The sequence below is a fragment of the Pezoporus flaviventris genome, unplaced genomic scaffold (genome assembly GCF_033815535.1).
Source record: "Pezoporus flaviventris isolate CSIRO_AGI_PZ_B2104156 unplaced genomic scaffold, CSIRO_AGI_Pfla_v1 ptg000090l, whole genome shotgun sequence".
Taxonomy (NCBI): domain Eukaryota; kingdom Metazoa; phylum Chordata; class Aves; order Psittaciformes; family Psittacidae; genus Pezoporus; species Pezoporus flaviventris.
Window position 1 is genome coordinate 2295489 of NW_026892638.1, and position 21591 is coordinate 2317079.

Below are 21591 nucleotides of genomic sequence, written 5' to 3' on the forward strand. Positions count from 1 at the left end.
TCAGATTAATAAAGGGGATATTTTGCTTCACTATATTCAAATAAAGATTTGTTCTTTGCAATGGATATATATCAGGTGTGATGATAGCCAGAACATCACCCTCTACAACCCATAAAATTCCACAAAAACAGTTGTTTTATGATAACTAGTTGTTTTACAAAGGCTCCCTATGTACCTCACCTTTAATGCCTGCAATGGAAGTTGAACATGTATTAAAAGAAAACATGGAACAATGGAAATTTAAATGGCTGTAAAAAAAGAGTAAAAGTTGCTACAGTAGCAAGAGACAAAGTTCTCTAGTTAACTATCTGGGCTTCATACTTTTATGGTACATAATTTCACAAAATAGACAACTGGCCTTTTGCTACATAACTGCAATACAGGGGTATATTATCACCCAAAGAGTCTAATCTAACTCTATGTGAAAAGCATGCTGCTGCAAGGTATGATGATCCATGCATCTGAAAGGCCAATGGGAGTTTATACAAAAAACTATGGTTCCATAAGAACTTGGTATTCACAAAAAAAAAAAAACCAAACAAAAAAACAAAACAGAGAAAAACTGAAGCAGCCCTGCAACAATGCAAGCTCTTCATTGCATTTGTACACTAAAAACCTCCAGAAAGCTTCAACAGATCAAACATGGTAGCTTTAAAATAACACAAACTGCTGAGTTATTTATATTCTGCCACCTCCATGTCTGGTTTGGAAATTCATTTCCAAGTATAGGTTATTCCAGACAGATGATGCACCAAACAAAACACATTTGCCTCTTCAGCTGTGTCACCAACAGGGAAAAGTTAACCAGTGCTTGAATGGAAGTATTTTTCAGCTCATGCAACAGATATATGGGCATGTATGATTTTGTGGCTGTCTTTTGGCAAATTGAGTTTTTTGTATTACAGTACAGAAAATCTTTTATCTGTTCATTAAGTACAAGCAACTGAAGTACTAATCCGTATTTTAAGTCCACTTAGATGTACACCCTTTCCACCTGTATTTGAAGGGGATTAGAAGTATAACTCAGTGCTCTCATCCTCTAGTGGAGATGAAGATTTTATGCTTGTACCTCCTAGTCTCATTCTGGGAAAAATCATATAATGGAATCATCAAATAGGTTGGAAAGGACCTTAAAGATCACCTATTTCTAACCCCCTGCCACAGACTGAAACACCTTCCACTGGACCATGTTGCTCAAAGTCCCATCCAAGCTGGCCTTGAACAGTAACAGGGATGGGACAGCCACAGAGGCTCCAATGCCTCACCTCCCTCACAGTGAATAATTATTTCCTAATGTCTAATATAAGCCTACCCTCTTTCAGTTTAAAACCCTTCCCCCTTGTCCTGTCACTACATGTAAGAAGTCCACCTCCAGCTTTCTTGTAGGCCCGTTTAGGTACTGGAGGGCTGCTAAGAGAAAATAAAAAAGAAGCTAGAAAAGAGGTTGAAAATCAACTCTTCCCTTCAGCAGCAGGGAATTTTGTGTTGGACAGCATCACCCTGCAAAAAAAGGCACTATGGCTTAAGGACTGCATTTCTTGGAAGAATTTTGAAAGCATGGGTATAGCTGACATAGCTATGTTGGCAAAAAGGTGATGCTTAATTCAGAGCACTGTGTGTGTGTTCCTCATAGACTGTCCTAAAACTATTGAGCTGAAACAAAACTCATACCATTCTGTACCTTTTCTGGTTCATATATAAACTTTCACAGTATACATAACTTTCACAGTATACAGGTGAATTCCCTCTTTATACAAATGCATTTCAGATCATGTTACTTCTGTCTCTTCGAATGGACCTAGCTGGTGTGATTAGGATTTCAGTAACAATTTAGTATTACTATAGCAGACTAAAGTTGCATGTACAAAATAGCTTGGGAAAACACCAAAACCACCCAAGACTTACTGGGAGAGGAAGATAGAGCTTGAAGAAAGGGGCGGACCATGTCACCTGCTAAATTATACAAACACAAAGGTCTGTCAGCAGTGATCTGCTGATCACTACTGACTGCACAAGGGTACACTGCTGTCTTCAAAATATTGTATGATATTTGCCCAGAAAGCCAAAATGCTGTCACTACCTTTAGACCTAGAAGCGGAAGCTGCAGTTACTGTCGTCAGTGATAATGCCTGAACAAGCTACATCTGGAAATGCCTACACTAATCAATCCAGGCAATACTTCCAGCTTTCAACATGAGAAGACAAACCATTGTCAGCCTTACCAATCCTTGAGTGACTACTGCTATCCTTCAGAAAAGCCAGACTGTGGCAATTCTAGTCACAGAATGGGAAATTGTCAAAGTATTCCTCAAACATATTGTCCAATGCTGAAAAAAATAATCACTTAAGAATCACTTGCTACATGAATGAACTGTGAAATGTCTGCTATAACCACTTAAAATGTTGGTTGGATATCAAGATAGTCTGGTTGAATTCTGATCAGATACATCCTAGGCTGGAGATCTGATCTCAATTCTCGCAAAGGTAAATGGCACTTTTATGTAAAAAGCTTCATAATAATCCACAGAGTTGTATTATTGCAGAACAACAGTGGTTTTGTAGGTGGCTACAATATCTCTGAATTGTGCATTATACAACAGGTTTTATCATAACACATTTAATTGTGTCTCACGCTCATACAGACTGCAAACCCCTTATCCCCACAGGACACTGAAGAGGCTCCTGACTTTGAATAAAAATATCTTTCACTTTGCAGTCAGACCAGATTTTACAGAGACTAGGAATGAGAAATTAGATAAAACTAAGCAATTCACCTTCCCAAACATCCTGAAAGTGAAGCCATTAGTGGACTCTCATATCTGCTACACCATTAACTTCAAGTGGCTGTCCTTAAACAAACTTCCCCAAAGACTCTCTTGTGAACTCCAGATTCAGCTTACAAACAGCACTGCAGCAATGGTGGCACAGCTAGTCTATCCAAAAGGCAATCATCCTGGTATGTAGGATTACATATCCGTTAGGATCTTTCTTCCTAGGTTTATTTACTATCCAGCATTTTTGAGCCCTTTGTGAACTGCTATCTATGAGTATGTTCCCCTCTCCTTCCCCTTCAGTCAATAAAGAATTACAGATATGATTGCTTCGTAACTGACCAGTAAAATTAAATGGAAAATGAGCTCAGGCTCCTGGAGACCAATTACTCAGCATCCCAGTTTTCAGTATGCAGGAGTTTGACTTTTTCCTTTCAGTCCTTAACTAAAAACAGAGCTTTTTAGATTTTAATAAAATGCTGAATCTGATCAGAAATAAAAAAGTTCACTAGCTGCTAGTACAGAGGTTAAGAGTAGGACCAAGGAACAGTAAGATATTGCTATACTCTTGAGATATAGCAATATCAGTATTACATTGCTAGTTTGAGCTCTAACTGGTCTTCAGTAGGGTTGTCATACTGTGTTTGTGAGCAAAAATACGTATAAAAGCCTTAATAGTTAAAAGCTGGAAAAAGCGGCATACAGACTCCAAGTGCCAGGAAAAAACCTCTGGACTTAGAGTGGCAAAACCATATCGAAACTATTGACTGATCATAAAGCAAAAGAAAAAAAGGTGGATAAGAGTGCACATCTGTTAAAGAAGTCATCCTTAATTAAACATTTACCTTACATTGTATTATTGCATGAATGTTGAAACCAAGGAAGAACGCATGTTCATGACAACACAGGACCCTCCCTACGTGGAAACATTAATGTTGGCAACATCAGGGGGGCATATTCTACTGCCAGCAATCTGTTTATAGAAAATAAACAGGTTGACATCGAAACAGTGCAATTGCCAATTTGACCTACAGGTGGAGTAGGAAAAATTACTATTGGAAAGGATCAGGAAAGACCTGATTAATATAAAGCTGGTTTCAGCTATCATTGCCCAGCAACACGCTTTGATCTTTCACTTGTGGGTGAATCCACTGCCGAGGTACCAGGCGTCTTATTCAATGGGTGAGCAAAGTGTCCTGAGCTGGGAACTGGTTCCCCTCAGCCACACATTTTGATGGGTCAAGTCTAGAGCAGAGGGCAGCTCCGGGCCTCTCCACAAGCAGTGCTGCCACAAACCAGTGAGCCAGTGTCAGGATCCCAGAGCTCACCAAACGACAAAGGCTTCTGGTCAATTTTACCTGGAATTTCACATACTGATTTTGACACTACAGATGCAACTGATTTGGAATCCAGTTGTCTGAGGAATACCCTTTTCCCCTTAGAAAAACAACAAAGCCACTTCCAAGAGTGTAATTCAAACTGAAATGATTTTCATTTAAATAAGAGGAGGCTGCTGATACTGTGTTCCCTGTGTGAAGGGTCCTGGGTGCTTGAATTAGCTTTCCTCACTGAGCTTCCTAGAGCCTGAATTTGTCAGTCTTTTAGACACAATCTTCATTTTTTTACACTAATGTGAATAATGAGGAGCTTTTCAAAAGGCTGGAGCTGTGCCAGTGGAAAAGTGCTGGAAATAAGGAGACCAGAATTAGTCTAGTGGAAATCCATGGGAGTTCAGCCTGTGCTTTATCTGTGGGGCAACTGTTGGCAGGCAAGAAATAATTGTAGGGTTGCCGTAGCTGTCATTTGGTATGTTGTAAATGCAAAGCTCCTAGCGCTCTGCTTCGAGAGTAATAAGTAAATAATACATTAATGAGTGAATAATGTATAGACTTTTAGTGGAGTGGAAACATTGCTAAGCACTTGCAATCACAAAGAAGCACACAGATGCTGTATTACAAAACCAAAAAAATCCCACCCCAACCCCCAAAGAAATCTCCCCCCAAAAGAAACATTGCCACAAGCAGACCTCATAGCTTGTGGATAACATGTGAGGAAACAATCAAGACTTTACTTTTGCTATATCCAACCCAATAAGGAATGGTTTTTTTGCTGAATCTGTGAGCTGGAGCCAAGCACAGATGTTCCCGGCTTTCAAACAGGTCTGAATTCATTTTTATGGTCATTCATTTTGTCTAGACAAGGAGGGTCACTCCACTATGAAGTACTCTGTTAAACGAATAAATATTTATTCCAATAGACAAATGGTAAAAGCTCTTTTCTGGCAGAATTCTTGCAGAAAGAACCTCTGTACTGCTAAACTCCTGCCTCTTTTGCAGGAACCAGGGCATTTGTCCAAGATGTTTTCAACAAATACTTCTTTTTTTTTTTAAACCTGTTCAAGCAGAGAAACTGGTTTCTTAGGTACCTTGGCAGGCAGGATTTAACCAAGTCTTGCCAGGATGGGAAAAGTGGAGGAAGCCCTCACCTAGTAGGAAAGGACATACAAAAGTATACCTTAGAAATGCACCTTAGGTAAGTCTAGGATGCATAACATGAATAAGTTAGAAGTCGATACAGCAAGCTACCATATAACCCCATATTCAAGCTCCACCACTGCTTCTCACTTTCAGCACAGGGCGTATCATTCCCCTCTCTTTTATACTTAAGCAGTTCCTTGGGAGCTGAGTTAGCTTCTGAAAAAAATCACAGCTTTTGGGCGGGGAAGAGGAGCATTAAGTCAGCTCAGACCCATGACTGAGATAATGGTGTGATCCTGCAGATAGCCCCATGAGTAAAACAGCATCAGTGTGAGTGGTGCTTCTCTGGTTTGTAAAGTGCGATTTGGGATGCAGAAAGAGGCACTGCAGAGTCACAGTATTGCTGTTTCCATGGGGTAGTGTATGAAATCAAAATCCTTGGATTCATGGCACTAACTTGGAAGTCATGAGGGTTTACTGACAAAATTATGGAGGATATATAACTTTCGATATTTCAGAACTCTATTTGCAGGTTTTCCTTCAAAACACAAGGTCTGGAAAGTCTCATTTTCTCAGAAAAACTGAAATGCAGGTGCTTAAGTATCTTCTTACTTTGGTAGATGCAGCTTTAAGGCAAACAACATGAGACCTCCAAGTGGTCTCAAGGGAGGTGTGTTGCCTACCAGGGGCATGGATCAGGGATGTTGCAGAGAGGCTGCCTGCTCTAGTAAGTCCCATGGACTATTACCCACTTCTGGTGATACATGTGGGTGCTAGGGATATAGATAGTAGTAGCCTGGGGAACATAAAGAAGGACTACAGAGCCCTGGGGGAGGTGGTTAGGGGCTCTGGAGCTCAGGTGGTCTTTTCATCAGTTCTCCAGGGTACAGGGGAGGACCTAAAAAAAGCTAGGAGTATTGGCCAGGTTAATAACTGGTTAAAAGGGTGGTGTCATAGTCAGGGGTTTGGGTGTCTTGAACATGGGACCCAAGTTTGTAGGCCAGGTCTAGTGGGGGCTGGTGGAGCTGGTCTGATAAAGAAGGGAAAGAGCAGTTTTGGTAGGAGGCTTGCCAGACTGGTCAAGAAAGCTTTAAACTAGATGTGTTGGGGGAGGGGAGCATCATTCCATTCCAACACACCCAGCCAGTTGCCAGAACCTATAATAAATGCTCAGAGCAATGTAGAGATATTCCAGCCACTCCAGCCAATGAGCCGGCTTCAGTTGGAGCTCGGCTCAGATGCCTCTGTACAAATGCCCATAGCTTGGGGAGCAAACAAGAGGAATTAGAGATGTGTGCATGTCTATGGGGGTATGATATAATAGGCATCACAGAAACATGGTGTGATGGCTCCCATGACTGGAGTGTTGGAATGGAAGGTTACAGGCTCTTTAGGAAAGACAGACCTGGCAGACGGGGAGGGGGAGTTGCCCTTTATGTTAGGGATAGGCTGGAGAGTATGGAACTCTCTTTGGGGACAGGTGAGCAGTCCACAGAGAGTTTGTGGGTCAGGGTTAGAGGGAAAATAGCTATGGGAGACATTACTGTGGGGATCTGTTACAGACTGCCTGATCAAGAGGACTCTGTGGATGAAGCACTCTATAGACAGACAGGAAAAGCCTCACGCTCGCAGGCCCTTGTTCTCATGGGTGACTTCAACCACTCTGACATCTGTTGGAAGGATGGTACGGCCTGGCACAAGCAATCCAGGAGGTTCCTCGATTGTGTAGAAGACAACTTCCTTCTGCAAGTAATAGAGGAGCCGACAAGGAGAGGTGCCATGCTTGACCTCGTGCTCACCCACAGGGAAGGGCTCGTTGGAAATGTGATGCTCCAGGGCAGCCTTGGATGCAGCGATCATGAGATGCTCGAATTTGAGATCCTCAGGACAGTGAGAAGAGCGTGCAGCAAGCTCACTGACCTGGACTGCAAAAGAACAGACTTTGGCCTCTTCAGGAACCCGCTGAAAAAGGCTCCATGGGATACAGCCCTAGAGGGCAGGGGGGCCTGAGGCTGTTGCTTGATATTCAAGGATCACCTGCCACAAGCTCAGGAGTGTTGCATCCCAACATGCAGCAGGAGGGTGAGGAGACCTCCTTGGATGGAAAAGCTGCTCCTGAGGAAAATTCAAAGGAATAAAGAGGCTTATAAAAAATGGAAGCAAGGACAGGAGGCCTGGGAAGAATACAGGGATGTTGTCCAGGAAGCTAGGGACCAGGTTAGGAAAGCTAAGGCCCAGTGAGAATTAAACTTGGCTAGGGGTATTAAGAATAACAGGAAGGGATTCTACAGGTACATAGCAAATAAAAGACAGACTAGGGAGAATGTAGGCCCCCTCAGGAAGCTCTCAGGAGAACTGGCTACACAGGATTTGGAGAAAGCTGAGGTTCTGAATGACTTCTTTGCCTCGGTCTTCACTGGCAAAGGCTCTGACCACACCACCCAAGTCTTGGAAGGCAGACGCAGGGACTGTGAGAATGAAGACCTTGGGTCCACTGTAGGAGAGGATCTGGTTCAAAACCATCTTAAAAACCTGAACATGCACAAGTCCATGGGACCTGATGAAATCCATCCACGGGTCCTGAAGGAGCTGGCAAATGAAGTTGCTAAGCCACTGGCCATCATATTTGAGAAATCATGGCAGTCAGGTGAAGTTCCCGATGACTGCAAAAAGGGAAATATAACCTCTGTTTTCAAGAAAGGGAAAATGGTTGACCTGGGGAATTACAGACCAGTCAGTGTCACCTCCATCCCTGGCAAAATCTTGGAGCAGATTCTCCTGGAAGGCATGCTAAGGCACATGAAAAGCAACAAGGTGCTTGGTGACAGCCAGCATGGCTTCACTAAGGGGAAATCCTGCCTGGCCAATTTGGTGGCTTTCTACGATGGAGCTACAGAACTGATGGACAGGGGTAGAGCAGTTGTTGTCATCTACCTGGACTTGTGTAAAGCGTTCGACACTGTCCCACACAATATCCTTGTCTCTAAATTGGAGAGACATCAATTTGATGGATGGACCACTCAGTGGACATAGAACTGGCTGAATGGCCCCATGCAAAGAGTTGTGGTCAATGGCTCAGTGCTCAACTGGAGACCAGTAACGAGTGGTGTCCCTCAGGGATCAGTGTTGGGACTGGTCTTGTTCAACATCTTTGTCATTGACATGGACAGTGGGATTGAGTGCGCCCTCAGCAAGTTTGCCGATGACACCAAGCTGTGTGGTTCGGTTGATACGCTGGAGGGAAGGAATGCCATCCAGAGGGACCTCGACACACTTGTGAGATGGGCTGATGCCAACCTCATGAAGTTTAACCATGCCAAGTGCAAGGTCCTACACCTGGGTCAGAGCAATCCCAGGCACAGCTACAGGTTGGGCAGAGAAGAGATTCAGAGCAGCCCTGCGGAGAAGGACTTGGGGGTGTTGGTTGATGAGAAAATGAACATGAGCTGGCTGCAGTGTGCGCTCGCAGCCCAGAAAGCCAACCGTATCCTGGGCTGCATCAAAAGGAGTGTGACCAGCAGGTCGAAGGAGGTGATCCTGCCCCTCTACTCTGCTCTTGTGAGACCTCACCTGGAGTATTGTGTGCAGTTCTGGTGTCCTCAACATAAAAAGGGTATGGAACTGTTGGAACAAGTCCAGAGGAGGGCCACGAGGATGATCAGGGGACTGGAGCACCTCCCGTATGAAGACAGGCTGAGAAAGTTGGGGCTGTTCAGCCTGGAGAAGAGAAGTCTGCATGGAGACCTCATAGCAGCCTTCCAGTATCTGGAGGGAGGCTATAGAGATGCTGGGGAGGGACTCTTCATTAGGGACTGTAGTGATAGGACAAGGAATAACAGGTTAAAACTTAAACAGGGGAAGTTTAGATTGGATATAAAGAGGAAACTCTTTTCCTGTGAGGGTGGTGAGGCACTGGAATGGGTTGCCCAGGGAGGTTGTGAATGCTCCATCCCTGGTAGTGTTCAAGACCAGGTTGGACAAAGCCTTGGGTGGCATGGTTTAGTGTGAGATGTCCCTGCCCATGGCAGGGGGGTTGGAACTTGATGATCTTAAGGTGTTTTCAAACTCTAACTATTCTATGATTCTAACACTGAAGTTTTTTCTCTAATCATGTTCTTTTTTGGATGTCAGTGCTATACAAAATCACTCTTTCGTGAATATGTTAATACATACCTTCTGGTTCTTTCTCTACATTTTTGGCTCAAAGTTACTCATATGTTTGTTTTCCTTCTAACCCAGAAACTATTTTGCTTTTAAAACATAGGTTTCCAATTTCAAGATAAATAACAACATAGTTATTATTTTTTATTTAGACTGATGCCCAACAGGCCTCAGTTCAGCATATCTTCAACTACCTCGGCTCATTCTAGCAGCTGTTACAAAATCTGCAGAAAGTGCTCCTCTAGACACTGAGTTTTGGTATTTAGTGTTGCCTCTGACTGTACGCCAGGAGAGTTCAGAAGTTAAAATCACTTCCTCAACAGGAAGGAACCGTTGCTGCTAAGAGAGAAGTGTATTTCAGCACTCTTGTTCCTGATCTCCATTTTATCCACCACTTAAGTTTGCCACAGTATTTTGAATTTATGAAATGTCACATTTCTTTAGTGAATGTGGCTAACGTAACTCCAGTCTAGCTTGAGTTTAATGTACTTTTTAAATCAGGCTTTCTGCTGCGACCACAGGCCCTCACTCAGTGGAAGGAGAGTGCCGAGAGGGAAATTAAGGAAGGGGAAAGCTGGGCTGCACCATTGTCTCTCCCCTCTAGGCACACAAGGGCACACAAGCAGTCAAAGCAAGTGATGATCTTTACTTTTCCCTAGCAGGGGAGTTAAAGCTCCCTCCTTCCCTGACACCGGCTGTGTTCTTTCAAGGATCCCTGTGGCCAATTATGTCATGACTTATTTGTTTACTTACCTCACAACAATAAATAATGCATAACACAAATACCATGCTGAGGAGGAGGCTGTAACCCAGCCTGGTTCCCAGTGCTGATTCCCACCGCTGATCCTCTTCCCTGCAGAGGCAGAAGATTACAAGACCCATGCAGACCATACAGGCATCCTGCACCGGGGGGCACTTCCCTATTTTGTTTTTTCCTAATGTTTCCTGAGTATCTCTTGGCCTTTGGGTTGAATTCTGAAACACAGCAATATTGGCCTTTTCACTGCAGTTTGTGTAAAATTATTTATCTGGGTTCCCCCAGTGTTCCCACTGAAATCTTCATCAGCGTATGGGAGCACTAGCTCTGCCACCACGGCCGCTGTGAGCCACTGTCCCTTCAAGTCACCTCTAATGTCCAGCAGGGCTGAGTGAGCCCTCCCAAAATGCTAAAGCACCCAGGTCCATTTTGGCCCCTGCTCAGGGGAAGATCTGCTGGCTACACAGAGAGTGTTAAGGACAGCCAGGCATTTCTGGTTATAACACGCTGCTGGTTGGATCGGTGCAAGTGGCAGTGTAGCAAGTACAGCTTGAGCTTGCCGCCCTTTAATTAGCTGAGCAAAAGAAACAATCAAAAAAGGTCCTTGCAACAACTGGGACCAGCCTGATGCTAATCTTCTTCCGTATTGTGCTGCGCAGTCAGGCTGACCCACCTGAGGAGCAGCTTCCCTCTCCCACTTACTGAGAGAAACTCTCCAGCCCAGGCTTTCACTCCTGCAAAAACAAAAAGGATATTGTCTTTCTGTGAAATACATAATAACAGAAATTAAAAAAAAAACTAAAAACAACAAAAAACCAAACCAACAAACAAAAAAACAACCAACCAACCAACTGAAACAGAACAAAAAAAGAAAAAAAAAACAAAAAAAAACAAAAAACAAAAAACCAAACCCCAAAACCAAACCCACCTCTTTTAAATTAGCAAATGCAGTTTTCCTTTCTGTCAGACAAATGTAGCCAGCCAAGGCATATGATTTACCAATAAAATGCAAGTATTGTCACAGAAAAAGTGACATTGAAACTGTTGTGTTCAACAAAAAGCCTAGTGTCTCTAATTACCTGCATGTACTTGCGTCACTGCTACATAAGCCACCCAAGAATTCCAAATATCAATATCCTCCACAATATGAAATCCCTTTGTACACAACAGGACTGTCAGGAAGCATGAAGTAACAGAGTCCTCTGCAGTTTTTTTGATCCAAGTGCAGGCAATGAGATGTAGGAAGGGTACATTTTAATCTCTTCCTATCGGCTTTCTGTCTGCTTTTTTCTCTGCTAGATCTGGAGCAGTCCATAGCTGCTTCTGAAAATACGGAGTGTATATAACACAACCCATTCACTCCAAGCTTGCTTCCATGCTCTCTCCCTACTGGGGCATGTTGCTTCGCTCACCCGCAGGTATGGAGGCTGGGGCTAGCCGGTTAGCAACAATGCTAATGTGGGAAACATGTTATCCACAGCACAACGTCCTTGATAATATAGCAAGGACATTGATCTTAAGCTCCATTAAAGGATGCAGAGTGCGAACAGGAAGTATTCACATGCAAACATTTACTCTAGATAGCTGGCTACCCTGATTTCTGAAGTGCATGCTTCTTAGCAAGTATAAAAGTGGAGCGCTTAAGTACTTAAAAAGTGAATATGGTCCATATCTTTAGGTCCGGTGTAGGCTGACTAAAAATCAGTGGTTGATTCTACATCATATACTGCAATTGGGTTCCTGTAAGACAGTGAGAGAATGCATGGTGTGCTGCCTTTCTTGCAGGAAAACATTCCAGGCGGCCCAAGTGGGCACTGGGTGCAGCTGCGGTGGCACTTCAGAAGGGGAAGAAGGAGGAAGGAGAGAAAGGAGGTACAGAGGGGCTGCTGTCATCACTGACATGTAGCACTGGGCAGCTCACTGGGGCAGACTGCCTCAGCGGGGTTCCTGCCAGAAGCGTCTAAACCTTCATGCCATGAACAGCTGATGGAGTTTGCCTTTCAAGTCGGAAAAAACGGGGATTAACAAATGCAGCGCAAAAGGTCATAACCAGACCTGCATGGCTGCTGCTTGTTACTCCAATATTCTTTTACCTGTCTCATCTCCCACTGGGAGTATTTGTTTCCTGTCGTGCCTGTTGTTCTGCAAGCATTATGGAGGTTACTGCAGCCAAAAAACCACTCTCACTTCTCACTACCCTGGCCTTTCATTTCTCCCCTCAGGCTGCCCCTCCTCAATGCTAGGTCTTGCATTCAAGAGGCAGCAGTGTGAAAGCGGTGCAGGAACCGCTGCCCTAGGAAATAGCCCCACCAAAAGAAAAAAAAACAATTTTTCATCTGGGTCAGTTAGCTGGGTCCCCAGGGTTGAGTAAAATGCTGGTGACAGCCTAGGGCAAGGGGAGCCATAGGGTGGAGAAGGCAGAGAACATGTTGCAGGTACAGAGGCTGAAAGACAAGGGCGAACATTTTCTCAGGCACAGAGTCAATGTTCATGCATGTGACACCACAACTGCACATACCCTTGTCTTCCCAAACACAGCAAGTGAGGGAGTACAAAACCTCACCAGAAACTGGCACTGTACTGTGGAGACCCTCTGTGGCTTTGCCAGATGGTTTTTACAAGGGGAGAGACCTCTCAGCCGCCATGTCACACCACATCTACACATCTTGCAGATGAGGCTGAGAGCTTTTCAAGAGAGGGGTGTAATTTAAAATGTGATGTAATTTAAAACGTGATGGCCTCTGTCAAAAAAAAAAAAAAAAGCTTTTCAGAGGAATAAAGTCATTTGATTTTAGTGAGAATAAATATTTTAAAGAAAACTTTGAAGTGTCTGATTTTGACTGAAGCATAAAAGAAATTGAGAGAGAAAATGTACTTCAGTATTTTCCTGACTGAGGCTAAGTATTAACAGCATAAAAGGCAGTAAAAGTGGTCATTTAAAGCAAATGTAGTATTTTCAATCAACTCAAATGCTTTTTAAACTGTGGAAGCCAATTTCTTCATTTTCATGTTGAGTTTTGTCACTCACTTTCTTTCATAAGAGGAGAAGCAAGTAAATGGGTGATTCTTCAAAATTGTTTAAAAAGAAAGCATTCAGAAAGCCAAGTGCAGACTGCAGCTTTACCAGTGCCTGTATCACACACCTTTACAGTAAGTAATTGTCCCTGTGCTGGAGGAAAAAAGAGCAGGAAAAATCAAAGTGACCTGAAGAAAAATAATGGCATTTACCGTTGCGTGTAATTCCTCTGTACCCTTTTGGTCTTTTACTCTTGGATAATCCATGTTTTAATTACTATCAGGAGTGTCTGTCACCCCTCATCATGTTTTCAACCTGCAACCTGTACCCAGCACACCAGGAGACAAGGAATGAGCAAAATTAAGGTCTTTCAAACAACCTACAGGCATCCTTAAATCTGTGGAAAACTACAGAGGACTCTCTAGATCCACCACTGTTTTATTTTGAAACAGAGATGACTGAAATCTTCCTGACAATCTGCAAACACTCATCAGAGTCACCTGGCTATGCACTAAACCACAAGCATGCTCAGGTGGGTCATGTCCCCCTGGCTCTGTGAAACTAGTCATGGCTCTGTAGAGACACCATTTCACTCTCTGTTCTCCAGCAAACTTCACATAGAGACTGCCAGGAAGGTACAGTCCGGCCCTATAATACACTTCCATTTTAGAAACTGCTGCCCTGCCCATCTCCAGGTGCTTTCCAGATGTCACCTGGAGACCGACAAAGCACAAACCTTTTGATCTATGGATTTGTTGCTCTGCTGTCTACAAGGAAACCCTCTCTGGTGATATGAGGGACACCCTTCATGGAAGACATGAAGGCAGGCACATGCTCTGCTCTCTCCAATACTCCTCAGAAAGGGGCACAAACATGGCACAGGACTATGTGGGTGCTCCCCATTCCAAAGCTGCCCTGCAGATTGAAGTGGTGGCTTCCTGTTGCAGCAAAACCACTGTGGACTGTGAGAGTTTTCAATAGGATGGAATTGCAGGAAGGACACTTGGACTTGGTTTTTCACCTCTCTTCATAGCACACACAACACCAGAGCAGAGATACCTTGGCCTTTCTTACAGGGAAGGGACTGATTGGTTTTAATTTTTTTAATTGCTTCTCTCCTTTTTTTTTTTTGGGGGGGGGGGGGGTGAGATATTTTTTCTTTTTGGTTTGGGGACTTTTTGGTTTTGGGTTTGCTTTTCAGGGAGATGGTATTATTATTTGTTTGGGTTTGATTTTTCCTGGGATTTTTTTTCTTTTCCTGTTTTCTTTTTTTTTTTTTTAATTGGCTTGTTTGTTTGTTTTGTTTTGCTTTAAGGTATTTTTGCTTTTCTTTTTTTTTCTTTTTCTTTTTTTCTTCTTTTTCTTTTTTTTCATGTTTGTTTTTTATTTTCTTTTTTTAATTTTTACATTCTTTCTTTTTCTTTTGCTCTTTTTTCCCTCTTTTTACCCCCCCCCCCTTTTTTTTTTTAGGGGGTGGTGACTCTGGGAGGGGAGGTGGCTCTTTCTCCTTCACCCTTTCTTCGTGTTTTTGTCCCTTTCCACACCACCCCCCCCCCCCCCCGGCGCTCAGAGGAGCAGACCCAGGTGGCCCCGGCCCCGCGCGGGGCGGTCGCGGCCGCGGGCGGAGCAAATCAGCCGTGCCGAGGCCGCGCATAAGAAGGGCGGGCGGGGGCCGGCGCCGTCCCTCCCGGCAGCGGCAGGATGCACCATGAGGAGCTGGCGCCCCTGCAGCGGCCCCGCTATGGCTGTGAGTAGGGTCGGGGGGAGCGGCGGGAGCCCCGGACCTCTTTTATTTCCCCCTCCCGCCTTTCTTTCTGTTCTGCTCTCTTGCCGGCTTTCTCGGTTTAACTCTGAAAGAGGGACTTGGAGGGAAGTAAAACCCGCCCAGCACACTCTGTTGCAGCGATCCGGCTTGTTTTAGGGTAGCTCGCAGTGGGCTCCTGCTGCGTTTTGAACAGGTTTTCATGGGGCTGGGTTTTGTTCCGAAAACTCTCTGAACGGATTATAGCTGTGACTGCGCGCTGCAACTTGGGAGCTTTAGGTTAGAGCGGAGCTTTGGGGTTTTAACTTCGTAACTTGATGTTAGGATTGTAACTTTATAACGAGTTCTGACTGTAGCTTCGGGTTGTAACTGTGTAACCTTTGGATTATCACTTTGGAATTTCGGAGCGTGAAACTAAAATTTTGCTTTCTGATTTTATAACTTTGGCTTAGAACTTCGTAACTTGAATAACTAGGGTGAGGTGAGAAAGGTGCAGGTCTCTTTTCAGAGAGGGTGCATTTACTTCCCAAACCTGCATTTAAGAAAAGCCCTGAAGCACGTTACTGTGCCTGTGGCGGCTCTCTCAGCGCTGCTGTGCTGCCCTGGGACCCTGTACTGGGCTGTACTTTCCCCCGGTTCTAGAGCAGGGCAAGCCCCTGGCTGTGCTATCCCTGGAAGTGGCTCTGCTATTTCAGGCATTGCAAATTGTGAACAACACAACCTTGGCATCCTGCATTCTGATGAGCAGCTTTACAAGTCTTAGGGTAGCAGCTTTGTTTCAAAACAGCTCTGAAACTTCTGTTTTGAAACAAGGGGAAAACACCTTGACAGTGTTAGAGGTTGGGTCACTTCACTTCCACTCAGGGCTGACAGAAAAGGCAGTGTTTGGCAGCTTTACCTTCAGTTTGGAGGATGCTGTGCTCTCCTGAGCAGTTTCCTCTGTTGATGCCTGCCAGTTTTGGCAGTCTGTAGAACCTGTCGGTAGGTTTCATTTTAATTTTGCACTGCATAGCAGGTGGATGAGATGCTTTGGAAGGTGTGCTCACAGTTGTGAGTACTGATAATGTATTTTGGAGTGGTTACTACAGATTTAGGCTGGGTGACCATGCCAGTATGTTAGCAAAAATGAGCATTTTGCTTGTGAAGCCGAACAAGACTTAATAAGTTGTTCAAGTTAGGCTATCAAATTGGTAAGATTCCTTGCTTTAGTGACCTAGTATTGTTTTAAACATTTAACTTGGACTTTTGACTTTGGCTTCAGGCTCCTGGCTGAGTTTGTATTGCTCTGAAGAAGGTTAGTGTTTTACTATGATAATTCTGTGGTAGAAACTGTATGGACTAGTGCATGGTTATCAGTAGCATTTCATTTTGATAAATGGAGAGGAAGACATACGTAGATCTTGGCTACATTTTGTAGCCTGGTGGGTACTAGTAGGGATAAAAAGTGTCTCTGAGCATAAAACATCATAGCCCAAAGCAAGTAACTGGGAAGACATATTCCTAACCTATAAACTTATTTTGCATTACAAATTTTGCTGGTGTAGTAACTCAAACACACACACCTAGGAAAAAAAATCTTAGAGCTGATAATTTTAATCTTTAAAGTCAGGAAATAGCAGAATGAAATCAAACAAGAGTATCCTTTTGTGGGTGGGTGCTAGCTCAGGATGAATGTTGCTCATGGGATGAACAGGAGCTCAAAGCAAAGTCTTTGAGCCTTCCCTTAGCCTGTTAGAGACAAAGTATTGTGGCTTTTTGGACTGTGCAATGGGAGATGCCTCCAGCTCTTCATGTTGTCAATAGTTTAAAAGAGATTTCTGTTGGTGTTTCACTGACTCTTCCAATCTGGCTACAGCTGTTGCCTGGTTTATTTCTCAATCCTAGCACAATCAGATGCAGAGGTTCACATAACTGCAGAGAATTGGAACTTGTAATACAACTTGAGGTATAAGCCATTTTTACAATGAAAGTGCTTGGTGCTGTTGAAGATTATAAAGTGAAAAAGTATAAATCTTACATGTGCCTCACAGATTAAATGTGAAGTTTTGTACATAGGAAGATAACAAATCAGGAAGCAGTGTGTGAGAATCCCTTTTTCTTAATACTCTTTGGTCTTTTATAGCTAGTTCTCACTGAAACCTGTGTGCAGGAACAAAGAGAATGAGGCCATGAGTGGCTGGATTTGCAATGGATTTCAGGCATTTCCATGTTCAGAGTAACTGAATTAACATACATCCTAGGTCACTGTATATTGAGTGGGAGAGAAACTAGGTGCTTCAGCACCACCAAACTCATCTAATGGAGACAAGCAGTTATAGAAAACTACATCTCTCCTGCTGAAGGTGGAAAGCCATCTTCACTGGGTGTAGGTGGGTAAACATGGGGGAAGCTTGACTTTGCTATCCATGGTAAGGGCGTTGCTTGTACTTCTGGTCCTGGCTCCCACGACTGCTTCTGTTTGGCACTAAAGTGTAGGAGACAAGACAAACATCATGAAGCTTCGGGAGGGAAAGCTGCCTGTTTCTACAAGCAGGGCAAATCTAAAGTGAAACAGAACCTACACCTTTTGATGAAACTGCACCTAGCTTCTTTCTTCAGCAGGATGTGAAAGCTTGCATACTAGTAGTTTTTAAAAAACATAACTTCGGAAATTATAAATTTGTCTACAGGTCTGTGAAGCTCAGGGAAACAAATGGTTATATTTTAATAGAGCTGGGGAAAGATCTTTCAGTAGAAGTTCCATAGGATTTTTCTATCTGAAAATGGGTTTTTTAAAGCTTGGGAAAATAAAAAGAGAAGAGAAAAAAAAAGACACAACTAAAAAAAGAAAAAGACAAAAAAAACTCAAAAACAAACCCCTCACCCAAAACCTTAGCTGTATCCTATGCATATATATTCTTTTGGGTGTATACTTTCTTGTAGCACTTGCGGGTTTTGAAAACACTTCTCCTTTTTTTATTGATGGGTGTAATTTGGCAACCAAATACACTGTTTATCTCTTCCACTCTTTTGTAGATTGCTAATAATTAAACTGCTGAATGAGAACTTGAAAAGTTTAACTGCTTTGTTTAGCCAAGTACACATAATTTATTTGGTAGGAGTGGTTCTCTGTGTGCTTTTTGTACAAAGCAGACTCATCTCCCCTGAAGTTTCTTGGTAAAGAAAGGACGGAGCTATGTTAGAGCATGCTTAAAGCTACTTGAATGCTGTTGAAACAGGAAATATTAATATTGGGTTGGAAACAGGATTTATAGCATACACGAGTGTGCTCGATCGAGTCCAATACTTGAGGCAGGGAAGTAAGCAGATTTGCAGCTCTCCTCTTCCATTAAGCGGTGCTTCAGTTACCTAGTTCTAGCTCAGGATTTGCTTGATACTATTGCTGATTTGAGCTGACTATGATTTACTAGGAATGATCTTACGTGTAAGGTGGAAAAAAAAGCCTGGCAGTGATAGGCAGGACTTGTGGGTCATATTTCAGTGAGATGAAAAGCGAGTGTGCTCTCCTGTGCTCTGCTCCTTGCAGGAAATTATTAACCTGCTGTTTGCTTCTCTTGTTCAGGCTGTTTCAGTGTTGTTTTTTTTTCTGGAACAGGTATCCTTGTAGTGCCACAGGTTGTAGAATGAAAGCATGAGTGCAGGTCAGGGCCAAAGCTGTGCTTGCTCGTTCTGGGGAGCATGATCAGGGATGGCTCAGGCCAAACGCTTGCATCCTGGCGAAGGGAGGAGTGCTGGCTGCAGGCACCTTTTTGCTGATCCCTGATGAGGTGGGCTGGGGTGAGAGTTGTGCCCTGCATAGCTCATTCGTGGGTCAGTGCTTCCTGCACCTCAATGTTCACCATCAGAAAGCAGTGGCATCCTCTTCAGGCTGGTGCCAGCTGGTATTCAAAAAGGGTTGTCTGCAGGGCACATACTGCCTTACCTTCATAGCTGGGGAGAAAAGGGGGCTGCTGAGCCCCTAGAAGAGGGACAGGTTTGTGCTGGTGACCAACACCTTGCCCCGGCACTGCTGGAACACCAGCCTGGTTCACGGTGGTGATGGTCTGGTGGGGCAGGCAGTGCCTGCAGGGTGCTCCGTAGTGATCAAGGGCCTTGGTAGGATGTCAGGGTGGTACATATGGCTGGGAAGAGAGAGGGAATGGGGCCATGGTCCTCGCATGGAGGTCTTGTGCATGGAACAGGGATGCTTTGGTTTAATCACCTTCCTTGCTACCCGTCAAGGGATATACTGAACCAGGTGGTGTTCATACAAGCTCTGCATGGCTCCTAAATACCTTCTGATACACGTAAGCAAAAAGCTATTAAGAACCTGTGCTGGTGGCCAATTTCAGTGTTAAATTACTATTTCATTCAAATGAGCATGCACTAGCAAGAAAAACTTACCTGGAGGAATTATGTCAGTTCTTAGGTATCACTTATTGCCCAAGTTAAGAGGTTGGCGAGGTATAAATTCTTCAGGAGTCAGATTCAAGGAGCACCTTAGAGCTCTGACTCACAACTGCTGGCAAACTGCTTCCAGACCCTGAGGACCTGCTGCCTCAAGGTGCAGTGCCTGCCTGAGCTGGCAGAAGCTACTGTCCTCACCCCAAGTGCTTCTCCTGGGTTGGGTGTATCAGGCAAAGTATTCTGTGGCTTCAGCTAAAGTGGGTGATGAAGGATGTGGTCTCTGCAAGTCGTCCCCTGTGGACTCTGACCTGCTTCTTTCAAAGTGCAGTAGAAGCTTTTGTGGCACGTAACAAAGTATTTAAACAGATTTTTACCAGGCTCCAAAGTCTGAAGGGAAATATGTAATTGTGCATGCTGTGTGTTCTCTGCTTTCTGTTCCAGCTGAAAACTGAGGGTATCTCCTGCATTGTGCTTGATTTGTAAAGCCGCTGTGTACACTGGTTACATTTGCAGGATCAGAGCCTCACAGCTTCTGGAAACACAGCACAGATGAATACAAGGGCAGTCAGAATGGGAAATGCCCAAACTCTATACAGAAATGTGCTTCACTGAGGCAACCACACTTTCACAGGGTTGTAGCATCAATGTTTCAAAGTTGTTCTTGGCAATCATAGGTAAGTACAGGGGATATATGTTTAATAGTCTTGTTGAAATTATTAGAAACAAAATCAAAAGCTAAAACAAGGACATTGGTTTGCTCTTCCAAAAACACGATCCTTTATCTAGGGTCATTATCTCTCATGAGAGAAGTTGCTGGTTTTAACTGGTGTTAATTACACTGCCATGCCAGCTCCTGCCTTGCTGCAGACTGTTGCAACTGGTGAGGTTTCAGCAGCCTCAACTTCCCAATGTGCCTTCAGCTGCTCTGTCAGGCTACTGTGGTCTTCGCCCTTCTACAATGGCACAGAGACCTAATGTGTAAAGACGCTAATCTGTCTTTGCAGAGCTGATTTGCATTGCTGGATTAGCAGTCACTTCAAGCCTCTGCAGGGGCTGGCTGCAGATCTCGTTGCTGGCCTGAGGCAGGAGGGACTTTCTGGCCAGGTGGGGCTGTAGCAGCCAGAATTTAAATGTGTTTAAATTGCTCTGGAACCGCACCCTGAAGCTGTGGTGTATGTTTTCAGCCAGCTCTGCTGGTGGAAGAGGCAACCTCGACTCCTTCTATGGGATTATTTTTGGCTGGATTAGATTCCCCAGTCTGGCTCACAGCACGAACCCGCAGACAGGTCTGCCAACGCGATGTAGTAGCTGGAGCAGGGAAGAGTACAAGGGGTAGAGAGAATGGCAGGTCGAGTTGATTTAAGTTGTTACTGCTGCACACAGAGATTTGGAAAGTGTGTGTGCAGTGGGGAAACAATGTGCAGAGAGCCCACGAGTGGACTGGGGCACATGAGAAGAAGCAGGGGGGCTCCCCTTGGGTGCCCTGCCTGCCTGCCAGGACTGGGGCTGCTCTCAGCTCTCCTGCTGCCCAGGGAGTTTTGAGTTACAGAAATGTTTTTGAGGGAATTTAGTCTCTAGTGCTGCAGCTTCAATCCCTAAGTGTCAATACAGGCATGGCAGTGTTTGCCAGGCAATGCAGCAGTGGTAGGAAACTTGTAAGAAATACTTGTCTAAATACTAGATTGCTTCAACAAGAAAGAAAAGTAAATGCTTTTTGTTCATAAAATAAGTTTCAAGAAGTTTTTTGAACCCTCCTCTGCTGCTAAAATTACTCTTGACTTGCAGGCACCCCAAAATGTAGGGGTGAGGTGTCACTTGTGGTATGTGCTGCTTATTTCTGGGATTTTTAGTTCTTCATGCCCAACTGATTTACCCAAGCAATAACTGTCTGGCCCCTGTTCAGCGGTAAACAAGTCTTAAATTCCATATGTTCTCAATACAGTCTAGCAGAACAACTAATGCATTGAAATATCAGCATGGATATGTGCTGGTGTAACTGAAAAGGAGAACTAAAGAGTCCAGGGGAAAGCAGGGATTACATTTAGATCAATCTGGGGCAGAATTTTTACCAAGAAAAAATTACCAGCTCTTTTTACAAAACCAGGCACATAGTAAATGTGATTTCACTACATCTGAGCTCAGAAGTTGTTTTGAATAATGCAGACCATAGCATAAATTTCTTCATTGTGATTTAGTAGATGCTGGGAGATGAACCAGCCTTGGTTTGGCATTTGAAATTTCATGGCAGCCAGCTGCTGAAG

General features: G+C 44.0%; 1 protein-coding gene across 4 annotated transcripts in view; it reads left to right on the top strand.

The window, feature by feature from the left end:
- The first annotated feature begins 14807 nt into the window (after positions 1-14807).
- The window catches only part of IQGAP2 (IQ motif containing GTPase activating protein 2), a 124641-nt gene continuing 117857 nt past the window's right edge, over positions 14808-21591 (top strand). For all 4 annotated transcript variants that reach the window (XM_061475819.1, XM_061475822.1, XM_061475821.1 and 1 more), the window contains exon 1: positions 14808-14929. In XM_061475819.1, coding sequence (XP_061331803.1) covers positions 14884-14929 — 46 coding nt within the window. In that variant the 5' untranslated portion in view covers positions 14808-14883. The remainder of the gene's footprint in view (positions 14930-21591) is intronic.